At 42.0% G+C, this 21316-nt stretch overlaps 1 protein-coding gene across 1 annotated transcript in view; it reads right to left on the bottom strand.

Annotated features, from left to right (window-relative positions):
- Positions 1 to 20372, bottom strand: part of aspm (assembly factor for spindle microtubules) — a 68667-nt gene extending 48295 nt beyond the window's left edge. The window contains 13 exon segments of the mRNA XM_055642415.1: positions 1160 to 1360; positions 1791 to 1876; positions 1964 to 2106; positions 2979 to 3154; positions 4675 to 4805; positions 5269 to 5410; positions 5589 to 5656; positions 8533 to 8781; positions 10653 to 10799; positions 12035 to 12133; positions 13218 to 14445; positions 18461 to 18601; positions 20048 to 20372. Coding sequence (XP_055498390.1) covers positions 1160 to 1360; positions 1791 to 1876; positions 1964 to 2106; positions 2979 to 3154; positions 4675 to 4805; positions 5269 to 5410; positions 5589 to 5656; positions 8533 to 8781; positions 10653 to 10799; positions 12035 to 12133; positions 13218 to 14445; positions 18461 to 18601; positions 20048 to 20305 — 3069 coding nt within the window. The 5' untranslated portion in view covers positions 20306 to 20372.
- Between the last annotated feature and the right edge of the window lie 944 nt (positions 20373 to 21316).

The raw sequence follows: 21316 nt of genomic DNA, 5'->3' as shown, positions 1-21316 counted from the left end.
AGCCCTGAGGGTTTTTCCCATCAATGAAAAATAAAAAAGTAATGGGCGTTTAGACTGGACTATAAAACCCTGGATGGTTGGACACGAGTCAGTCACTCTGCAAGATTGCAAGGGAGAGGCCACGACTGTAATTCTAAGCTGTGAATCAACTGAACTGTGAGTCTGCAATGTACTTGCAATCAATGATTTGTTAGCCCTCAATGACAATGCCATGAGTTGTTTGGCCTGCAGCCCTGACCTGTGCTTGAAACTGCGATGCTTTATTAGGTCCAACTGTGTTTGGAAGGAATAAATGCTTTATTAGGTCCGACTATGTTTGGAAGGAATAAATGCTTTATTAGGTCCGAATGTGTTTGGAAGGAATAAATGCTTTATTAGGTCCGACTGTGCTTGGTCCAAAAGTCCAGCTCATTTTGTGACTTCCGCTTAATGGACACGTTGTACTGATTGCGTAATTTCCGGTGAGTGCAGAGGTAGCGCTGCTTGCGTAATTTCAGGTAAGTGCAGAAGTCACGCTGATTGCGGAAGTGCCGCTGACTGCGGAATCCCCAGTGGAGAGGCATTGTTAGTAGATTCAAGAAAGTTTACTGTCATATATATGGTGTGCGAGTCAGCGTGTGAGTGTGCTTGTGTATGAGTGCGTGTGTGTCTGTGTGAGTGTATGTGTGCGTGTGTATGTGAGTGTATGTGTAAGTGAGTGAGTGTATGTGTGAGTGCGTGTGTGTATATATAGGAATTGGTGGAGAGGTGGAATATTGCGTTGGGGGAACAGCCCTCCCGTGTGAAGCTGGGACCCAATGGGACCCACTTAGTCTAGTGACTTTTTATATCCATGCATTAAAGCAGCAAGATGAAACAGGAAGTTGGGCTGATTTTTTTTTAAATCCGTATTTTACAAAGCAAATCCGTACATCCGCAGTCTGATCGCATTTCTGTACAAAATACAGAAAATCTGTACTACTTTGCAGCTCTGCATTTGCACAGACTAAAAATAAAATTTCCATCTGTGAATGAATTGGAAAATATGTTTCTGCATACAACCAGGCGACCTGAAAAGCCATCCAAAATTCTGAATCAGCGTAAAGAGTCAATGCAACACAAGACAACCCGCTTTAAAGACAGAAAGCAGAATTAGATCATTTTTAACAACTTTACATACTTTCACACCATAATATGCGCCTACAGCATTTATCCAATTCATCAACAAAGTGATCCGTGGGCTATATTTTTCAGGCATGCAGCTGATGTCTTGATCTTTCTTTGGGTGGGGCAGAGCAGCCAGTTTACGTGATGTGTCCAAAGCTTTTTTCAGAAATTCAATTTCTTCTCGCAATTGATCTTCATTTATCAAAATCTCCACCTAATTAGATCAAAACAGCAGTCAAAACTAAAATGTTGGCACTCTATGCACAACACTTAAACTGGTCTATCTTTTAGCTTGTTAGTCATATCATCAGTGATACTGGACTGGGTATTTTTCTATCCATGTCTTACTTGGTTCTAATAACGAGGTGCAGCAAGAGAAAACAAAGAGGATTTGGGATCTCATTTGTATGCTCCATTCATTTCTTCGCACATATATCTTCATGTACAAAGGTGCAGACCCAGATATTACCATTAATTTTGAGAGTAACTTCAAATTACTGCTAACTAAAAAATAGCCCATTTCTCAATATATGCTTGAATATCTAATTTCAAACCTACCCACACACTTCCTTTAATGATCAGAAAAATTGTAGAAGGTTAATTAACTATTTTCAGTTCAATTAGATTACCAGTCCATACTGTACCTGAAAGGCAAAGATGATTCGCCATAACAGTGCTAACGTCTTTTCCCGATTTCCATCCACTATATCTCTAGAATCTATATCATTACCTGGTGTACAAATAGAAGCAATTATATTAAAAAGCTATTTTAAAAATGTTTTAATCTTTCGACTGAATTTAATAAAAAAGGTTTTACCCCGTTCATCTTTCAGATCAACTCGAGTTTTTAGGACATTCAATGCAACAGCTACATTATGCAGTTTCTGCAGCCGACTGATTGCTGGGACCCTTAGCTGCTTTGACAGGTGCCAGTTTTCAGTAAGAAGCTCCATTGCTCGCCTGTAACAGGTCACCAAACAAAACATTCATTTGAAAAGTGCACGTCAATTAGAAATTCTTCTCCGTGAACTTCACTCAGTAGTTCTAATGTAAAAATTTTATTTCATAATCTAAGATTTTCTTAACTCATCACTTCAAAAGACACTTGATAACAATTTTTGGTCAATGTACCAGTTACTATATTTCCCCTGGTGCTGATTGAATATATTCTTGTCTGCAATAACCCAATGTTTATTTTGAAATGATTATTATTATTTAAAATGTATTCAATATTCACTGTTTTAGCCTCCACCCACATCAAAACTTCTGATCATCCATCTGTATGTTTCTTAATCCAACTAAGATCATGCCACGCAATTAACTCTTCAATGCTCTATGAAATGAGCAAGCAAACAATAGTACCTCTACATTAAAAAATATATGACAATCAGAACACCGGGGCAGTGACTCAGGCACTATATTTGGGTGGACATTGAGAGCTTAGCTTAAGATGAGGTGGCAGTTTAAAGAAGATGTGGGCCAAATATTTCTACACAAGGTGGGAGGTATCTGGAATGTGTTCCCGAAGATGACGGTGAAAGAGGATGCATTAGTGGTATTTAAGAGACATAGACAGGTGAATACGGAGGGAGTACAGGGATATAGATCTTGTGGGCACAAGGAGATTAGTTTAATCTGGCGTCATGTTCAGAAGACATTGTTTGGTCCAAAAGCCACAACCTAAAAGTATCACTGCATTTATAATGTTTGTACCAATTACCATTAATTTATTATACTTACATTATTGCAACTTAATTGTTTTGATTAAACAGCCAATTTAAAAATTAATCTCAGAAACATCATAATTCCACAGACTGACCAAAAATACTTACACCAAACGAACACCACATCGAAGATCGACAGCAAGATTGGTGACTTCAAATTTAAATTCATGAAGTGGTGTCTGACAATGACTGACTGTCAACCCCAGGAAACCAAGATGCCGGGAAATGTCTCCTTCACCACTGAGGAAATCTCTCGAGAAGGCAAATAACAGGTCTTTGCTGGTCTAAACAAAAAAAGGCAAGTTAAGGAAAAAAAGTCACATTGTAATGCATACTCAGCCTTTTCTCCAGGACACACACACACGCGTTTAACTTTACTGGTTTCACTGATGCAAAATTACACAAAATGGAGGTTGTACAATAAAATTGTACAAACCAATTTAGACACTGTAGATGGTTTATGCATGCAACCTATAATGTAGCTACCTCATCACCATTAACACGCCCCATCATATCAGTATAACTATGATATCCTCCCCTTTCTTCCTCCCATTTTGGTCCTGGTATGCCTGTAGGCTGGATGCAGCCAGTGCTGGGACGTGTGTACCATTTGCTTTAATAAAGGCTTTAGTAAAGGTTACGGTGTGTCAGACTAAGCGCCTTTACAAGTTTCGCAGGTCCTGTTTAATTAACCTGCTACTATTGTAACTGTTTAAATTGTATGGGGAAGGATGTAGATGGTTTATGCATGCAACCTATAATGTAGGTCCTCCCATTTTGGTCCTGGTATGCCTGTAGGCTGGATGCAGCCAGTGCTGGGACGTGTGTACCATGTGCTTTAATAAAGGCTTTAGTAAAGGTTACGGTGTGTCAGACTAAGCGCCTTTACAGACACTTCACTTCTTTGCTATCAGAGTTAAATTGGCTTTACAATTTTAAAGCCTCAATTTGTTCAATTTTAATTTAAATCATTCATTCCATCTTTGGTGTGCACTTACTCATGGCGTTCCAGCATTGTACCAATTTTTCTGCACTAATACCAATATCAAATTTCTTATTATCTAAAAATTTTGACCAAAACCTCATTCGAAATGGACAGTATCATGGATTAACAGAAAATAGATTTCAACTATATTTTAAAAATGCAACTTTATGAAGAATTGTTGAACACAGGATAATATGTAATTTCTAAATTTAGTACTAGATCTGAAAACAGTTGAATATAAAATATCATTCATGATGTCATGAAGAATTTAGTAGTCCCACTAAAACAACTGAAGAATGAAATGTCTGGGCAGTTTTACATTTCATGCTGGTATCTCAAAGACCATTATCAAGGCCAACTTGTTCATCATTCAAAGGGATGATAAAACCTTTGCCATGAAGAAAGATAAACTCCACAATAAAAGCTCAGGGGTTGCACAGTGGCTCAACGATAGTTGCTGCCTCACAGCACCCGAGACCTGGATTTGATCCTGACTACAGGCATTGTAGTGTGGTCACGGTGTCGCAGTGGTAGAGTTGCTGCCTTACAGCGAATGGAGCGCCCGAGACCCGGGTTCGGTCCTAACTACGGGTGCTGTCCATACAGAGTTTATACGTTCTCCCGTGATCTGCATGGGTTTTCTCCGAGATCTTCGGTTTCCTCCCACACTTCAAAGACGGACAGGTTTGTAGCTTAATGGGCTTGGTAAATGTAAAAATTGTCATTAGTCAGTTTAGGATAGTGTGTGGGGATCTCTGGTCAGCGCGGACCCGGTGGGCCGCAACATATCCCGAAAAATATTGCCTGCAAACATCTTACCTTAAACTCAGCATCTTTGCAGAAAAGACATGGATCATGATCTATTAATCTAGATTGCTTGGCACAGTCAAGAAACCAAACCAGAAGCAGGAATTTCTTCAGAGTGAATTGTGCCAAAACCTCTTGGTGCTCTAGAAAAGGCAAAGCACAAAAGCTACAACATTTAAATTTAGTCCCCAACTCACCTTTATCTCAGAGGAAGAACATCTGCATGTTAAAACTACAAAATATCAAATCCAAAGTGTAAAAAATGTCAAATGTCATCCTTAAAAAGGCTTTATTTTAAACTGAAAATGATGCATCTTTGATCATAACTTAGTATTTAAACATTTGGGGTGAAAATTCTTCATTGACTGCTAATATTGATTGGATACTAGATCATTTACAATCCATTACCTAGCAAATATTCCAAAGATGAATGCCTATCTCAATGTCATTTATCATGTAAAACAAACATGAGATAACAGCAAAAACTGTTGGGAGGTTCACTATAATCCGATACTTGTATTCCCAAGAAATCTCGTGTTATAGATAAATGCGCTATAAAATCAAAAAATATGGTATGCAGCGCACATTGGTAGTAAAATTTCTTACCATCACAAAATAAATGTGGCACTGTTGGATGTCTATATGCTGCTGCTATATCCGAATTCCAAAGCAAGCGATTTAAAATGAACCTGGCTAATCCAGTAATATCACTGTTGCTTTCCAATGGAAGCATTTCACCAAAGACACACTGCAATATAATAACAGTTGAAGAAATTTAAGCACATGAACTAAAATTCAATGCAAATAAACAAAACTGTCTTTATTATGAAAGTTTTACTCTTGCTTACTCCACATCTAAATCAAAGTAATGTCTACCTAAATAAAGAAGCATTATAAACATAACTTAATTTTTAGTAAAACCACACCTCTAGTCCAATTCGTAGCCACAGTGGATTATATGATAAAAGCCATTTGAGGATTTTCTGTCGATGTCCTATAATGGAGAAAATAATATTTACAAAACAGCAAATTCTCATTCTACTTTTCCCTTCACATCCATTTAGTATCTTTTACATAAATGAATGTCCCTCAATTTAAACCAGCTATTAGATTAGCGCCAGATTTGGAGACACAAGTAATTGCAGATGCTGGAATCTTGAGCAAAACTGAAAGTGTTGGAGGAACTCAATGGTCAGGCAACATCCGAGGAGAAAATGGACAGGTGACATTTAGAGTCCGGATTAATCTAAAGTAGCCCGGCCCAAAACGTTGCCAATCCGTCACTGCCTGACCCAATGAATTCCTCCAGTTTTTCTGCAGTCATTAATGATTGGGCATCAGACAGAAAACAGTGTTCGACAGACAGAAAACAGTGGAAAGAAATAGGTCTTTTGGAGGCGACAGGCAGTAACGCAGGGCCCGCACGGGAGACTGGTGACTAAAATTAGAGCACATGGCATTGGGGGTAGGGTGTTGACATGGATAGAAAATTGGTTGGCAGACCGGAAGCAAAGAGTAGGAGTGAACGGGTCCTTTTCAGAATGGCAGGCAGGGTCGAGTGGAGTGCTGCAAGGTTCGGTGTTGGGGCCGCAACTGTTTACCATATATATTAATGATTTGGAAGAGGGAATTAGGAGCAACACTAGCAAGCTGGGTGGCAGTGTGAACTGTGAAGAGGATGTTAGGAGTTTGTAGGGTGACCTGGACAGGTTGAGTGAGTGGGCAGATGCATGGCAGATGCAGTATAATATAGATAAATGTGAGGTTATCCACCTGGGCAGCAAAAACAAGGGGGCAGATTATTATCTCAATGGGGTTAGGTAAGGGGAAGGTGCAGCGAGACCTGGGCGTCCTTGTACATCGGTCACTGAAAGTCGGTGTGCAGGTACAATAGGCAGTGAAGAAAGCCAATGGAACGTTGGCCTTCATAACAAGAGGATTTCAGTTTAGGAAGTAAAGAGGTTCTTCTGCAGTTGTATAGGGCTCTGGTGAGACCACATCTGGAGTATTGTGTACAGTTTTGGTGAGACGAGACTTTTAATAGTATACTAGACCAAATGGGATCCGTTGGGCCCCATCCCACAATGCATCGGCTCTCACCTCAGACAGTCGCCCCCCGGAGCCAATCATCCCCACAAGGAAAAGAATGGAATTTATGGAGGGAATGGGGGTCCAAGGAATCAGGGCGCTGTGGGCGGGATCCAGGGGGCGGAGTGTGAGGGGTTGGGGGAGGATGTGGGATGGAGGAGAGGGGTGTGTGGGCAGGGGAGGTGTGTGGGAGGGAAGGGAGGGTGTGGGCGGGGAGGAGAGGGGTGTCTGGGTGGGCGAGGAGAGGGGTGTGTGGGGGGTTATGGGTGGGCGGGTGTGTGGGGGGCCATGGGAGAGGTATAATGGGGGAGGGGGGGAAGGGGCAGGAGCCAGCGAATGGGACCAGAAGGGAAGGGGCTGGAGCTGGGAGGCGGTGCGATGGAGGTGTGGTCAGGACTCACATCAGACGGCACCTGAGGACACGGGTGGAGACCCAAGCGGGCGGGTGTGCACATGAGCGAGGTTGAGGGCCGACGCCGACCCGATCAAGGCCGACCCAAGCGAGACCTCATCTTCAGTATGACTGGGCCAGGCTAGTGGGGGGGGGGGGTCCAGAACATTCCAGCAAGGCTGCCCCCCCCCCAACTTGGGAAGAATCAGTGGTTTGTGAAGTTTTGGGGAGGTGGAGAGGGCGGCGACCCCCTCACCTTGCGGGCACATTGTGACGTCACTCGAAGCTGCTGGAAGAATCTGTGAGTGTTTTGAAAGGCCGTTTTGGCTTTTTTCTCAAACTTTAAGGATGAATAACATTTTTAAAATTGTAGGAAGGGAACCTGCTTATTACTTCGACCAGGTTAATGTGGGTAATAATCTGTAATAATTTCAACTTCAGCACATAGAGTTTTGACAAAGGTGGAATAACACATACGCTCACACGTGTGCACACATACGTATACATACATACAAGATGTGATGTTTAATTGGATATAGATTCATTATCAGTCTTTAATGCTTTTGATATAATTGATCACAATACTCTGACAAGATTACCAGAGATTGATGTGTGTTTATTAACAATTCAAACCTGCATCAGGACCATGAATGTGTTGCTGCACTTATTACTGAGGCTAGATGAGAGCCCAAGGATCTTTTTGCCAAGGAGGAATTGCAATAAAGATTTACCAGAGTAAATCATGGGGATGAAAGACCAGCATACAATAACCGATTTAGAGCTTGTAAGAACAAGAGGTACAAAGAATTACAAAAACCAGGTTCGAGGAATATTTTTCTGTAGCTGAACATTACAGGAGCAGAGGTCCCACTCTCAGGATATGAAATAAACAATTTAAAGGAACTTTATAAATAAAGGCTGTTTACCTGTGGAATTCTGTAGAAGAGAATTCCGTAGGAGGCCAAAAACAAAACATTAACTACTCAAGAAAGAGTAGATCTATTTCTTAATGCTAAAAATATTAAGTGATATAAGGAAAGGGTATGAATCAGTAATGTGTTAATGGTGAGGCATTATAAAAAGCCCTACAGCTGCTTCTATTTTCTATGCCTGTGCATGATAGATTGACAACTCCTTTAGCTATTACGCTAAATTACAGGATTAGTGCAAGAAAATGGCAGAGGTAACTGATCGACCAAGATCTTATTGATTGGTAACGAATTCCAAAGTAGCCCTCCTTCTTCAGCTCCTGCCAATATACAAAATAATATGGTCGACAGGATTCCATACCAATTCCAATCAAGCATAATCTTTGTACAAAGAATAAATTAGAGCATAACAACCTTCTGGCGGCATCTATAAAATTGTATAGTAAATGTTTGTATGATTACCCAAGTCTTTCCAGAGACAGCGATCTTTCCGCACAAGGAGATGATTCGCCTCAATATTTGCTTCCAGTTTCTGTATAACTTTGACCATCCCTTCAGATGTAAATAATCTGCAGGCTGCACGGCGGAGATGGTTGAGTCTACATTTTGCAGTGTATGCCCTCAATGACATTTCTTCTCTAGTTGGTGCTGAAGAAACACTCATTTTGTGGTGCTGTGTCTCAGAACCCATGAATAATGCAGCAGTATTCACTGGAAGATAAAGCCAACATATGTAGATTAACAAGATATAAAACATTGCATTCATTTTCTTCCACACTATTAAATGCCCATGGCGATTTTTTTAAATTATTTTTTTTAATTGAGCTTAATTGAATGTACAATTATGAAAATAAATGTAAATCTATAGATGGAAATGCATTTTTTTTTAAATTTGCCTTCTCACAAGATCATTAAAACTCTATTTTATATTTTGGTTTCTTTCTCTCTCTTTAGCACTACTTTGATGTACTCAAGTACAGTAAGATTTGCCCTGATAGCATTCAAAGGTATTTCCACTGTATCTCAGGATGCATAGCAATAATTAACTAATAGTAATCTGAAAATGCCAAGACAGTTCAAGTTCAAGCGAGTTTATTGTCATGTGTCCCTGTATAGGACAATGAAATTCTTGCTTTGCTTAAGCACACATAAAATAGTAGGCATTTACTACAAAACAGATAAATGTGTCCATATACCCTGATCTAAATATATACACACATGAATAAATAACTGGTAAAGTGCAAATAACAGAAAGTGGTTATTAATAATCAGAGTTTTGTCCGAGCCAGGTTTAATAGCCTGATGGCTGAGGGGAAGTAGCTATTCCTGAACCTGGCTGTTGCAGTCTTCAGGCTCCTGTACCTTCTACCTGAAGGTAGCAGGGAGATGAGTGTGTGGCCAGGATGGTGTAGGTCTTTGATGATACTGCCAGCCTTTTTTGAGGCAGCGACTGCGATAAATCCCCTCGATGGAAGGAAGGTCAGAGACGATGATGGACTGGACAGTTTACTACTTTTTGTAGCCTTTCCCTCTCCAGGGCGCTCAAATTGCCGAACCAAGCCACGATGCAACCGGTCAGCATGCTCTCGACTGTGCACCTGTAGAAGTTAGAGAGAGTCTTCCTTGACAATCCGACTCTCCGTAATCTTCTCAGGAAGTAGAGGCGCTGATGTGCTTTTTTGATAATCGCGTTAGTGTTCTCGGACGAGGAAAGATCTTCAGAGATGTGCACGCCCAGGAATTTGAAGTTCTGGACCCTTTCAACCATCAACCCGTTGATATAAATGGGGCTGTGGGTCCCCCTCCTACTCCTTCCAAAGTCCACAATCAGTTCCTTGGTTTTGCTTGTGTTGAGGGCCAGGTTATTGCGCTGGCACCATATGGACAGTTGCTCGATCTCTCTTCTGTACTCCGACTCATCCCCATCAGTGATACCCCCCACAATAGTGGTGTCGTCAGCGAATTTGATGATGGAGTTCGCACTGTGGTTTGCTACGCAGTCATGGGTATAGAGTGAGTACAGCAGGGGGGATGAGCACGCAGCCTTGAGGTGCTCCCGTGCTGATTGTTATCGAGGCTGACACATTTCCACCAATACGAACAGACTGTGGTCTGTGGACGAGGAAGTCGAGGATCCATTTGCAGAGGGATGCGCAGAGACCCACTTCTGCGAGTTTGGTAACCAGTTTGGAGGGGATGATTGTGTTAAATGCCGAGCTGTAATCAATGAATAACAGCCTGACATATGAGTTTTTGTTGTCCAAGTGGTCCAGTGCGGAGTGGAGGGCCAGCGAGATCGCATCCACCGTTGATCTGTTGTGGCGGTACGCGAACTGCAGTGGGTCCAGGTTTTTGTCGAGGTAGGAGTTGATTTGCTCCATGATCAAACTCTCACAGCACTTCATCACCACCGGCGTTAGTGCCACTGGTCGATAGTCATTGAGGCACGTCACCTTACTCTTCTTGTTCATGTAATTCAGTGAATTACATGAACAATAAAACATAGACTAGTGCATCAAGTGCACCTGAAACAACATTACAGAACATACCAAGAGCAGCAGATGGTAATTATTATAGTTCACCTCTGGAGGACTCAGTGTTCACTGCAAAGTCATCTGGAGTAAGAATAAAATTTAACCACCACTTGAATCCTCTTTCCTGCTTCTCTTTCCAACGTTCATCATAAAACATGTTTTTCGCAGCAAATGGCAGTGGATGTCTTGGAATAACTGAAACATACAAGTGACCATCTTAAATGCCTACCAGCAGAAATATGAAACAAAATATTGTTTGAAAACCACAGAGGAATTCCAATCGGCTACCTATGGTTATGAACAACAACAATGGATTAACATTAACACTTATGCATAAAACACACATTTATAATTTAACCTCTTATATGCATTTGCTAATTACATTGTGAAAGATAACCCCCATAGTGTGATGATGCTTCTTTATTACTCGGGTGCTTTACTTGTTATAGAATTACGGTTGATCTTTTAAGAAAATATATATGAAGCAGGTACATTCTATGTACTAATGGAATCAATACATGTAGCCAAAAGCCCAAGCCCATAATACGACTAGTCAAAATGCTGTTGCCCAGTTAGTAGTAAATAAATCACCCTGTATTTAAGCCGTTTCTCAGTGCAAATTATTTAATGTTTCTACTGCATGGTACGTGATAAATGCTCTTTAATAACAGCAGCGTTTAAAATCAAGTAAACAAATCAATTCAATGGACAGAATAATTTGAAAACTAAGAACACTTATTATCTCTAAACACTTGCTATCTTGAGCAATCTCTAAACCCACTAACTTATTTTCGTAAGTTGTATTTTTAGACAAAGGTAACATCCCTGCGCTGATATGGTATTGATTCCAGTGATTTTACATCTTCAGTTGAGCTTACAGGACTTGATATTACAATCCCTACTATAGTTTGCACTTTCTTAATATCTTGAGTCGGGGTAGGAGTAAAACCTTAATTGGGGTCATCAGGTGGGCACCGTCCTTCCTTGGTGTTTTAGGCCCACGACACCTCCAGAGGGCTCAACAACAACACCTGGCTTTCCAGGTGCGCTCCCCTCTATTTTACCCATCTTGGTGGTCATTTTGCAGCCCAGTCCTTCCTCTTCAGCCAGAAGATACTTGATATGGACACCAGCTTGCAGCGATAATATGTACTCACTGGTGCACTTAACCAGCTAATTTCACCAACACCTACCTCTTGCAGGATGACAGAAATCAAATTTCCTAGTTTAATTTGAAACATAGCATTTCTAGATTATTCCCAGGTATAATAACAAATATTTAAAAAACACAATTTTTTTATTATTACTTTAGAAAAATAAATTTGATGGGCATAGTATATTATCCACCAACATTCAAAATGCAAAAAAGTTTAAATATTTTACAAGGATTAAACATTTAAACATGCTGCAAAATTGAACTATTTACATACCAGTCTTAATCAATTTTCTGAAAGTTAATTGTGACTGTCCAACACCAGGCATAAGTTTACCACGGTTCACTTGAGCAGTGAAAGACTTGACTTGAGAAACTGTAGAGTTCAGTAAATTGAGTACATTATAATATATCCTACAACTTGAATTAACTGACAGGTCTTTATTTTTAACAAAGTTTATACATACTATATACTGTAAATGTTACTTGTAATCATTTACACAGGTATGAACTTGATTGACTAATTATATTGTTGATACGCTAGATACAAAACAGATGGGATAAATGTTTGACTTCCTTTGTTACTTCAATGAATTTTGCGTTGGTATGTACTTCATAGCCAATACAATGCAGTACTTTCATATTCTGTATTTCATTATAATCATAAATTGCATCTGATAATTAATGTAATGATTACAAGACCTAATGCAAGGCCTCCTACTATAACCCATGGACTTGTCTGATTATGCATAACTAAAATATGGTCTGATAATGCAGTGAATTCTTGATTAGTACGTGTGTCAGAGGTTATGGAGAGAAGGCAGGAGAATGGGGTTGGGAGAGATAGATCAGCCATGATTGAATGGCGGAGTAGACTTGATCGGCCGAACGGCCTAATTCTGCTCCTATCACTTATGTTCATGATTTGTACAGTACTGCCTTGAAATATCAACACATTCAACAGAATAGACTGTGATTAATTTGGCTTTTTCAGCGGCTATTAACATTCTATTGGTGAGCAACAAGATTTCTAAATTAAACTAAAGGAATAATGTCCACCAGTGAGTATTTCGCACTCAAAACAGTTCTGTACAAATCAATCTTTATGACTCCACAAAGATAAATTCACTACATTTAAACACAAGCATCATTTGTACAGCTGCAAATTAGTGCATTTAAATTAAATATACCGAGTGCTTCTGAAGCTTGAAGATTTGATTGTTCACAAATGCCATACTGGGCTCCAAAAATCAGTTCATGTACTGTTTTGGGCTGGGATGCAATAAACAAAAATTTTGTATGAGATTATCAAACATGTTGGTAATCTGCTCCTCTTAGTTTCAAACATCACCTTCTCCATTTTATGCTTAAACAAGACAGAATATATACATATTGTAGTTTTCTTTTTCGTTATTAATCTCCCATAATCTCTAAATAAAAAAAGTACTTTAAATTCATACCAGATTTTCTTTTCTGGATCCGTTTTCCTCCTCCGTTTGTGTATCTTGAAAATGTGTTTTTTACATTTGTCTTACTACTAGATTGTCCAACACACTTAGACTTTCTTTTATTGGTATCAATATCCTTTTCATATCCATTATTTGACAAATATTCTGATTTTTTTCTTATTCTGCTTGGAAGGGATGACCTGTTAGCAATTTTAGTGTTTTTGTTGCCAGTTTTACTCTCAACACCAACAACAGACCTTGATTGAAAATGAGAGTTGACTTCCACAAAATGATCACATGAAAATTTAACTTTGTTTTCCAACTCAGAGTGAACAACAGTACTTGTTATATCGGTAGTTGTCAAAACAGGGAGAATCCTGGTTTCAGCATTGAACTGGTGTCCACATACCTGTGAATTCCGAGGGAGATCAGGGGTTTTAGAATTAACAAAAAAGGTTAATCTTAATTCAGCAGGTTTCAATTCTTCTACATCTCTAACAGGTGATTCAGGCTTTAACATAAACCATGGACTACTTTCCTGTAGTAAAGAATTTCCAGATTTCACATTTTCAATGGAGGAGGCTTTGACAGATTTATCTTGACTTAACCAAGGCTGATCCATTCGCATCCTTGCATCCTTCAGAAATTGATCTGGTGATAGGACTGATGACACAACAACTGGTTCAGCATCTTCATCCGGGATATAACTGTTATTTACAAAAGAATCAGGGCTTAAAATCCGCCGTTTATTAACAGGAGTTTGAGGAGCAGATGTGCTAAAACATTTTTGAGATGTTCTAGTAGAAGATAATTTTTCTGATTGACACTCCAAATTCAGCCTAGAATTCACAATCTCAGATGCACACAATTCATCAGGCATTTTTACAGCACCCAGCTTCATTGGCGATGACATCTCTTTACCTTTACAGACAGGGCAGGTGGCAAATCTTGTAAGTGATTGTGGAGTACAATTTTCAAGTTCTTTTATTTGGCATGGCGGTAGTATTGGTGAGAGATGCATTATCTCATGATTGTCATAATCTAAAGTATCTGCAGGGTTGCTAACTGGTCCAAAGTTTTCACATGCCTGAAGAGGACTTAGAGGTCGTCCCATTGTCATATAATCTTTTTTCTGTGATATGATAATTGTCTTGCTGGCTATTGAAGAATTTCTTTTCTGTTTCAACCGAATAGTACTTTCCGATACCTTCTTGTCTTTAATTGATTCCCAAAGGCTTCTCTGCAAGCAAGAATATATGGCTTCAAACTATTTTAATCAGACACATTTCATTACTTAGAAATATTCATAGCGTACAATAAATGCATCAGAATTACAATCGAAGTCTTAGCACCATTTTTAGAGATGACGTAAAAACAGTACATCGAGCAGTACATCACAGGAACAGGCCCTTCAGTCCATTGCACCCACACATACCATGTTGCTAACTAATCAGGGTTCTCACTTAACTTTTTTTTGCTGTTGCCAGCAGGGAAACCTAGGCAGCTTTTTAGGTTGCCAAATTACAGTTTAAGTGGTCATTTAAGACAACTTGCATGACACATGCAATCATGTGCTGGGACGAAGTGCGTAGTTACCAGTTGGAATTATGCTCAATGAAGCATTCACATATTATTTCTGCTTCAAATAAAGTCACAAACTAAACACATTCACCAATCAAGACATGATATATACCACAATGACATGCAGCAAAATTACAATACAGTATCGCAATTCTTTTTACACATTGCAATGAATGCCATTTCTATTATTTCTTTCCACTTCCAAACAAAAAATGTGGTTGGATTATTCAGCGTATGATCAACCTGTGTCAATAAATCCTGGACCATAGTAACATATATGCTTAACCATGCACACTACAGGTGGATGCAAGCATGTTTTCTGTGAAGGACCGAAAATTATTATGACATCGCCATAGCATGGGTCTTTTCCTCTTGAATCTTCAATCATCAATCTCTGTTGTGCTCAGTCACAGCAAAGTAAGTTGATAAATAATTGAATCGATCTACACAAAAAAGCTGGAGAAGCTCAGCGGGTGCAGCAGCATCTATTGAGCGAAGGAAATAGGCAACGTTTTGGGCCGAAACCCTTCTTCAATCTGAAGAAGGGTTTCTGCCCGAAACATTGCCTATTTCCTTCGCTCCATAGATGCTGCTGCACCCGCTGAGTTTCTCCAGCTTTTTTGTGTACCTTCGATTTTTCAGCATCTGCAGTTCCTTCTTAAACACAATTGAATCGATCTGTTTGACACCTTTGAAGGTCGACACACTAACAACATCAAGAGGGGGAAAAAAAGATACATAATATATCCCTTCTGCTCTATGATTTTGTAATTTAAAAGCAATAATGAGAATGGAAGTGTACTTTGATTTTCTTTTTCTTTTAACATACTTGGTACTGTATTATTATTATTACCTGACCAGACCTATACCATACTTTTGAATGTACATAGTACCTCTTTTACTGTGCCCACTAAGAAGATGAGCCATGTAAGTAGGTATTGAATCAATCATGGAACTTGGCAAGTGAGGTTGCCAAGAAGGCCAATAAAAATGGCTGAAGTGATTTTTTTTGCGGCGGTGGGGGGGCATATCAACTTTAAATGTTTTATTTTGTATTGGTCCACTTCCAGATCCAAATCACTGTATCTAACTTTTCACAGGGATGGATTCACTGAGTATAGACTGAACTCCTCTCTCCCCTCCACCCCTTCCCGCATCCATCCCTCCTTCTCCACTCTCCCTGTTACCCTTCCCCTCGCCCCCTTCTTCCCTTCCCCTCTTCCTCCTTCCCCCCTCCCCTCACACCCCCTTGTCCCTCCCTTGTCCCATTTTCCAACCCCCTTTCCCATCCACATTTCCCCGACGCTCCCCCATTTGTGGACCTAGCCTGTGAAAGCTAGATCCCACTAATTGTTCTGCGCAAAGTCTACTCCACAGCATCTGTTTTAGTAACATTGACTATGGGATAAATGCAGACTTTTGGAACAACCCCCCCCCCCCCCCCCGCCATGCTTCAAAATGGGTGGTGGGTATTTAGACTCAGTGGTCGGAGCAGATGGGTTGCACTTGTACATTGATGGAACCCAGTTGAAAAGCCCGCTGCCTCTGAGGGTTTGGATAGATCATTGGAAGAGAGATCTGCCTCTGGGACAACTCGTGCCGAACAGTTTAGTTCCCATGCAGAATATTCGGGGTTCGGGTCCAACCCCCGAGGCCCCCGTGTCACATTTAGTTCAAAGATTCAGTGCCCTTCGGCCCACCGAAACCGCACCTACCAGCGATCCCATGCACATTATCCCACACACGCTAGGGACAATTTATACGTAAATACCAAGCCTATCAACCTAGTTAGGGTTAGGGTTACCTCCCGCACTCCAAAGGAGCACAGGTTTGTATAAATTGTCCCTTGCATGGGACAGTGGGAGGGGGACCGCTGGTTGCAGGCTAGGTCCACAAATTGGTGGCGTTGGGGAAAGTGGGGGGTTGGAGAAGGGAGGGAGATGGGAAGAAGGGGGATGTGAGGGGAGTGGGGAAGGGAAAGAAGAGTGGAGCGGGGAGAAGGGAGGAAGGAAAGAAGGGGGGGGGGGGAGAGGGGGGAGGAGAAGGATGACATTATTGCCATAGAGGGAGTGCAGAGAAGGTTCACCAGACTGATTCCTGGGATGTCAGGACTGTCTTATGAAGAAAGACTGGATAGACTTGGTTTATACTCTCTACAATTTAGGAGATTGAGAGGGGATCTTATAGAAACTTACAAAATTCTTAAAGGGATTGGACAGGCTAGATGCAGGAAGATTGTTCCCGATGTTGGGGAAGTCCAGGACAAGGGGTCACAGCTTAAGGATAAGGGGGAAATCCTTTAAAATCGAGATGAGAAGAACTTTTTTTCACACAGAGAGTGGTGAATCTCTGGAACTCTCTGCCACAGCGGGTAGTTGAGGCCAGTTCTTTGGCTATATTTAAGAGGGAGTTAGATGTGGCCCTTGTGGCTAAAGGGATCAGCGGGTATGGAAAGTAGGCAGGTACCAGATACTGAGTTGGATGATCAGCCATGATCATATTGAATGGCCGAAGGGAAGGGCCGAATGGCCTACTCCTGCACCTAATTTCTATGTTTGTATGGGAGGGTGTAAAAGGAGGGATGGGCCAGGAGGGGGAAAAGAGGGGGGTGGGGGGAGAGGGGAGTTCAGTCTACACTCACTGAATCCATCCCTGTGAAAAGTTAGAGACGGTGATTGGATCTGGAAGCAAATACATCTGTAAATACATCTTTTCATTTTCACAATTGATTTTATTGTATTAATTTTTAAATATTAATATTTAAAATCCATGCATTGAAGAAAATTTTACAGTCCATCAGTGGTCCCTAACCCTTCCCTAAACGAGCTTCGCCTGCAGGAGAGCAAACGTCAGCGTGTATGTCGCGCAACTCGGACAGCGGGCGGCCTGACGCAAAATGTGCTGCCGTTTCTCAGAGAGCTCCTGTCTTATCCTTGTTCCGTGCCGTGCCCTGTGGAGTTGCTGCTCGTTTGTGAACCACTGGCTCAGGCAGCGGATTGACGCTCGACACTGCTGCAAATTGTTCTGCTGCTGTTGTTCCCTTAAAGGGCCCATCCCACTGCGATTTTTTTTGCAACTGCGGAGCGTCAACGATGGTTTTACAGGCGTCAGTCACTGACGCTCCGCCATCGCCGGAAACAAATCGCTATTTAACACTACTATTATTTCATGGCAAAGCATTCCAGGCACCTGGCAATGTATTAAAAAAATTGATCTTCAAATATATTTTAAACTTTCCCTCTCTCGCCTTAAATCTATGCCATCTAGTCTTTGACATATCCACCCTGGGAAAAAGAAGCTGACCAACTTCCCTATCTATCCCTTTTAATGTTATATACAATTATTACGTCTCCTGTCACCCTCCGAATTTACCAGAGAAAACAACTTCGATTCTGAAACACAAAACTCTTCCATTCCACCTCACACAGACTCAAGTAGATTTTTACCATTATTGCCTTTGCCCCTTTATGTATCATCTTGATGGTGGCAGATATCACTTTTGGTGAAGTCTGATGTGCCTACATATGTATACTCTAATACATCAAAAAGTCAAAATTTCTAAATATTTTGGAAAGTATATGTTTCAAATCAATACAAAACCTCATTCCATTGCATTCTGGTTATAATAAAACTAAAAATGCGAAAGAATCCAATGTCGACTACGAAAGAATCACCTTTTTTTTGGGTATGTCTTCTGCCTTGCCCAAAAGAATGCAAAGTAGTTTTACACAACCAACACGAAATGTCACTGTCTCCCGGACTCCTCCCGCTTCCACAGGTGTCCAAGTTATGGAAAGATAATATCTTTCTGCTGGCTGTGAAAGTAGAATAACTTTTTTTTAAATTACTTTCTTGCAAAATTGAAACATTTGAGAGACAACCGTAATTTCAGCACCCACATGCATAAATCCAATGACGCTAAAGGAAAGGAAATATATCTTAGAACCACAAGGAAATGCATATGCTGGATTTGAGCAAAACATGAAATGCTGAGGAACATCTTTGAAGGGAATGGACATAGACTCTGGGTTAGGACTCTTCTTTAGATGGCAAGATATCTTGTTGAGCAGGAGTGAGACTTGGGGGCACACCTTTAGTTGGTGGTGCTCTCTTACACCCACAACACTTGCCCTTAATATGATAGAGATGGGAATGGCAAGTGATCTGTCACAATCTTGTTAATTGTCAAACTCAAAGCATCATGTGGCTTACTTCAAGTGTTATTTTCAGCTCAAGGGGAAGGTTGACCCTGCTCAGATGTTGTGAATACCCTCCCGGTACTGTCTGAAGAAGACCCGCTGAGCTACTCGAGCTTTTTGTGTCTAGTACGGTACTTCTATCCAGACTCCAGGTCTACCCTCGAGAATGAGCTATCTTAAGAAAATATGAATCTCCAGGTGCAAGCAAATCCCAAAACATTTCTAAACAATCTTCAACTCTACCATTCATCTTGAGAAGTGGAGACAGCTCGAGAGATTTTAGATCTGTTACTCAAAGAGACAGCATGGGACCACAAGAAAAAAATCTTTGCAACCAAGGAGTCGGTTAAGCAACGTAGACTATCAAACACAAAGATGCGAGGAAACGGAATACGAACGAGTGACCGTGGCTTATCCCAATGAGGAACTCAACAAGTAGCTTGAAATCTGGACAAACAAGCACAGAGGCACTACTGATGTAGACACATTGAGACTTGACAACATGGGTAGGAAATCTGAACTGACACTCAGCTGTGGGAGGAAATCGACAAGGTTGCAAAGAAAGAGACAGGAGGGTCTACGGAGGATGGAGACACGATAAACAAGATGCTTAAATTTTCAGCGCACGTCCAAGTGTAGGAGGAACTCAATCAGTAGCATCTGTGAACAGATGACATTTTGGGCTGGGACTCTTGCACTCAGTGGTACCACACACCCACTCCCTCCTCCTCCCCACCTACCCAACCCCACCATGGACTCATTCACCCGCAGCCTTGATCCATAAAATTATCAGTAAACGTGGTTTCCTTCGCCCACTCGTCCCCTAGATAGTTTGCTCCTATGAACTGCTCGCCCCACACCCCCTCACACACCCGAGGACACACCCTCGCCCCAGCCGAACTGGGGTAGCTCCCTCGCCCCACACCCAACGGCGGCGCTCCCTCGCCCCACCTGGGGACGCTCCCTCGTGTGACACGCCCAACCGGGGAAGCTCCCTCACTCCACACACCCACCCGGGGACGCTCCCTCACTCCACGTCCACGCCACCACCCGGTCCTTTACCTGCACTACGAAGTCCCGCTGGCTGAGCTCGAAGCCCTTGGAGTCGGAGAGCCGCTCGACGGTGACCCGGAGCGGCGATATGTCGGGGTTGTCCACGGCCAGGCGCTCGACCCTCGAACGGCCCGTCCGCACCGTGCCGAAGGAGACGTGGGGTACGCGGGCAAAGTGGGTGAGTGTCAGTACAGGGATGGGGTCGGACTGCTGGCTCTGCCGAGCTGAGTCCCACTCGGGCTCCTTGGTCCGGAGCAGCGCAGCCATCGCTCGTCGCTGTCGTCCTGTGGCGGGTGGGCGGGCGAGCCGCAACAGTCGCCCCTCGCGGGCGATCAACCGTCGTCCTGACCTCCGTCTGCCAATCGCACTCGGTCCGAGAGCCCGCCCACCGCCACCAGCGCGGCCAATCAGACGCCGCGGCTCATCCACAGCGCCCGCCCACCGCCACTGCGGCCAATCAGACGCCGCGGCTCATCCACAGCGTCCGCCCACCGCCACCGCGGCCAATCAGACGCCAGAACTGCACGACGAACCCCGCCCCAACCGTCAGTCCCGCGGACCAATGGCAGGCGGCGCCGGCGGAATGTTTTGGTTCGAAAGCGGCGCGGGTGCGTTTGGGTTTGAATGCGGGCGGGGGCGGAGCCGGAGCCCACTGCCAAAGGCAACTGCCTTTATGGTTCATCTACATCATCTGCTGAGAAATAAGATAAAGACAGAAATAGAGCGTTGCGTCTGATCCATGAGAAGGAACTTTGAGATCTATTTATTTCTATCTTGCCTCTCACACATAGGCACACACACACAAATATAAAAAAGTTAAATTTGTGCATAGTGTGTGTTAAAGCAATACAAGGGAAACTGCACAAAGGAGGGGGCTGGGGAACAAGAATGGGAGGGAAATGGGCAGAAACGTAGATTAAGCAGGGGGGAAACATTTTAAAATAAAATTAACTAAAATATGTGAATTGATAGATGAACTATATCACACACATACTGTTCCCCTACAACACTGATTACACCAAAGACCCTTATAGCGGAGAAAAATAGACCTGCTAAATGCAATGGGCTGGCGTGTGGTACGCAACGGAGCGGGGCGTTATGTTCGTCCATTTCAGTAACCCGACCCAACTTTGTAAATCCCTCTCGGTTGCGGGGGAACAGTTTGTGTGTGTGATATAGGGTTAGATTCATAATTCTGTTAAATGTTGTTATTAATATGTTAACAAATTATGATTCTGTTAGTTGTCTATTTTAATGGGGGGGGGGGGTAACTTTTCT

The sequence above is a fragment of the Leucoraja erinacea genome, chromosome 10, assembly GCF_028641065.1.
Source record: "Leucoraja erinacea ecotype New England chromosome 10, Leri_hhj_1, whole genome shotgun sequence".
In the NCBI taxonomy this organism is placed as follows: Eukaryota; Metazoa; Chordata; class Chondrichthyes; order Rajiformes; family Rajidae; genus Leucoraja; species Leucoraja erinaceus.
The sequence above is the reverse complement of the archived record's forward strand: the minus strand, read 5'-3'. Positions and strand labels throughout refer to the sequence as shown.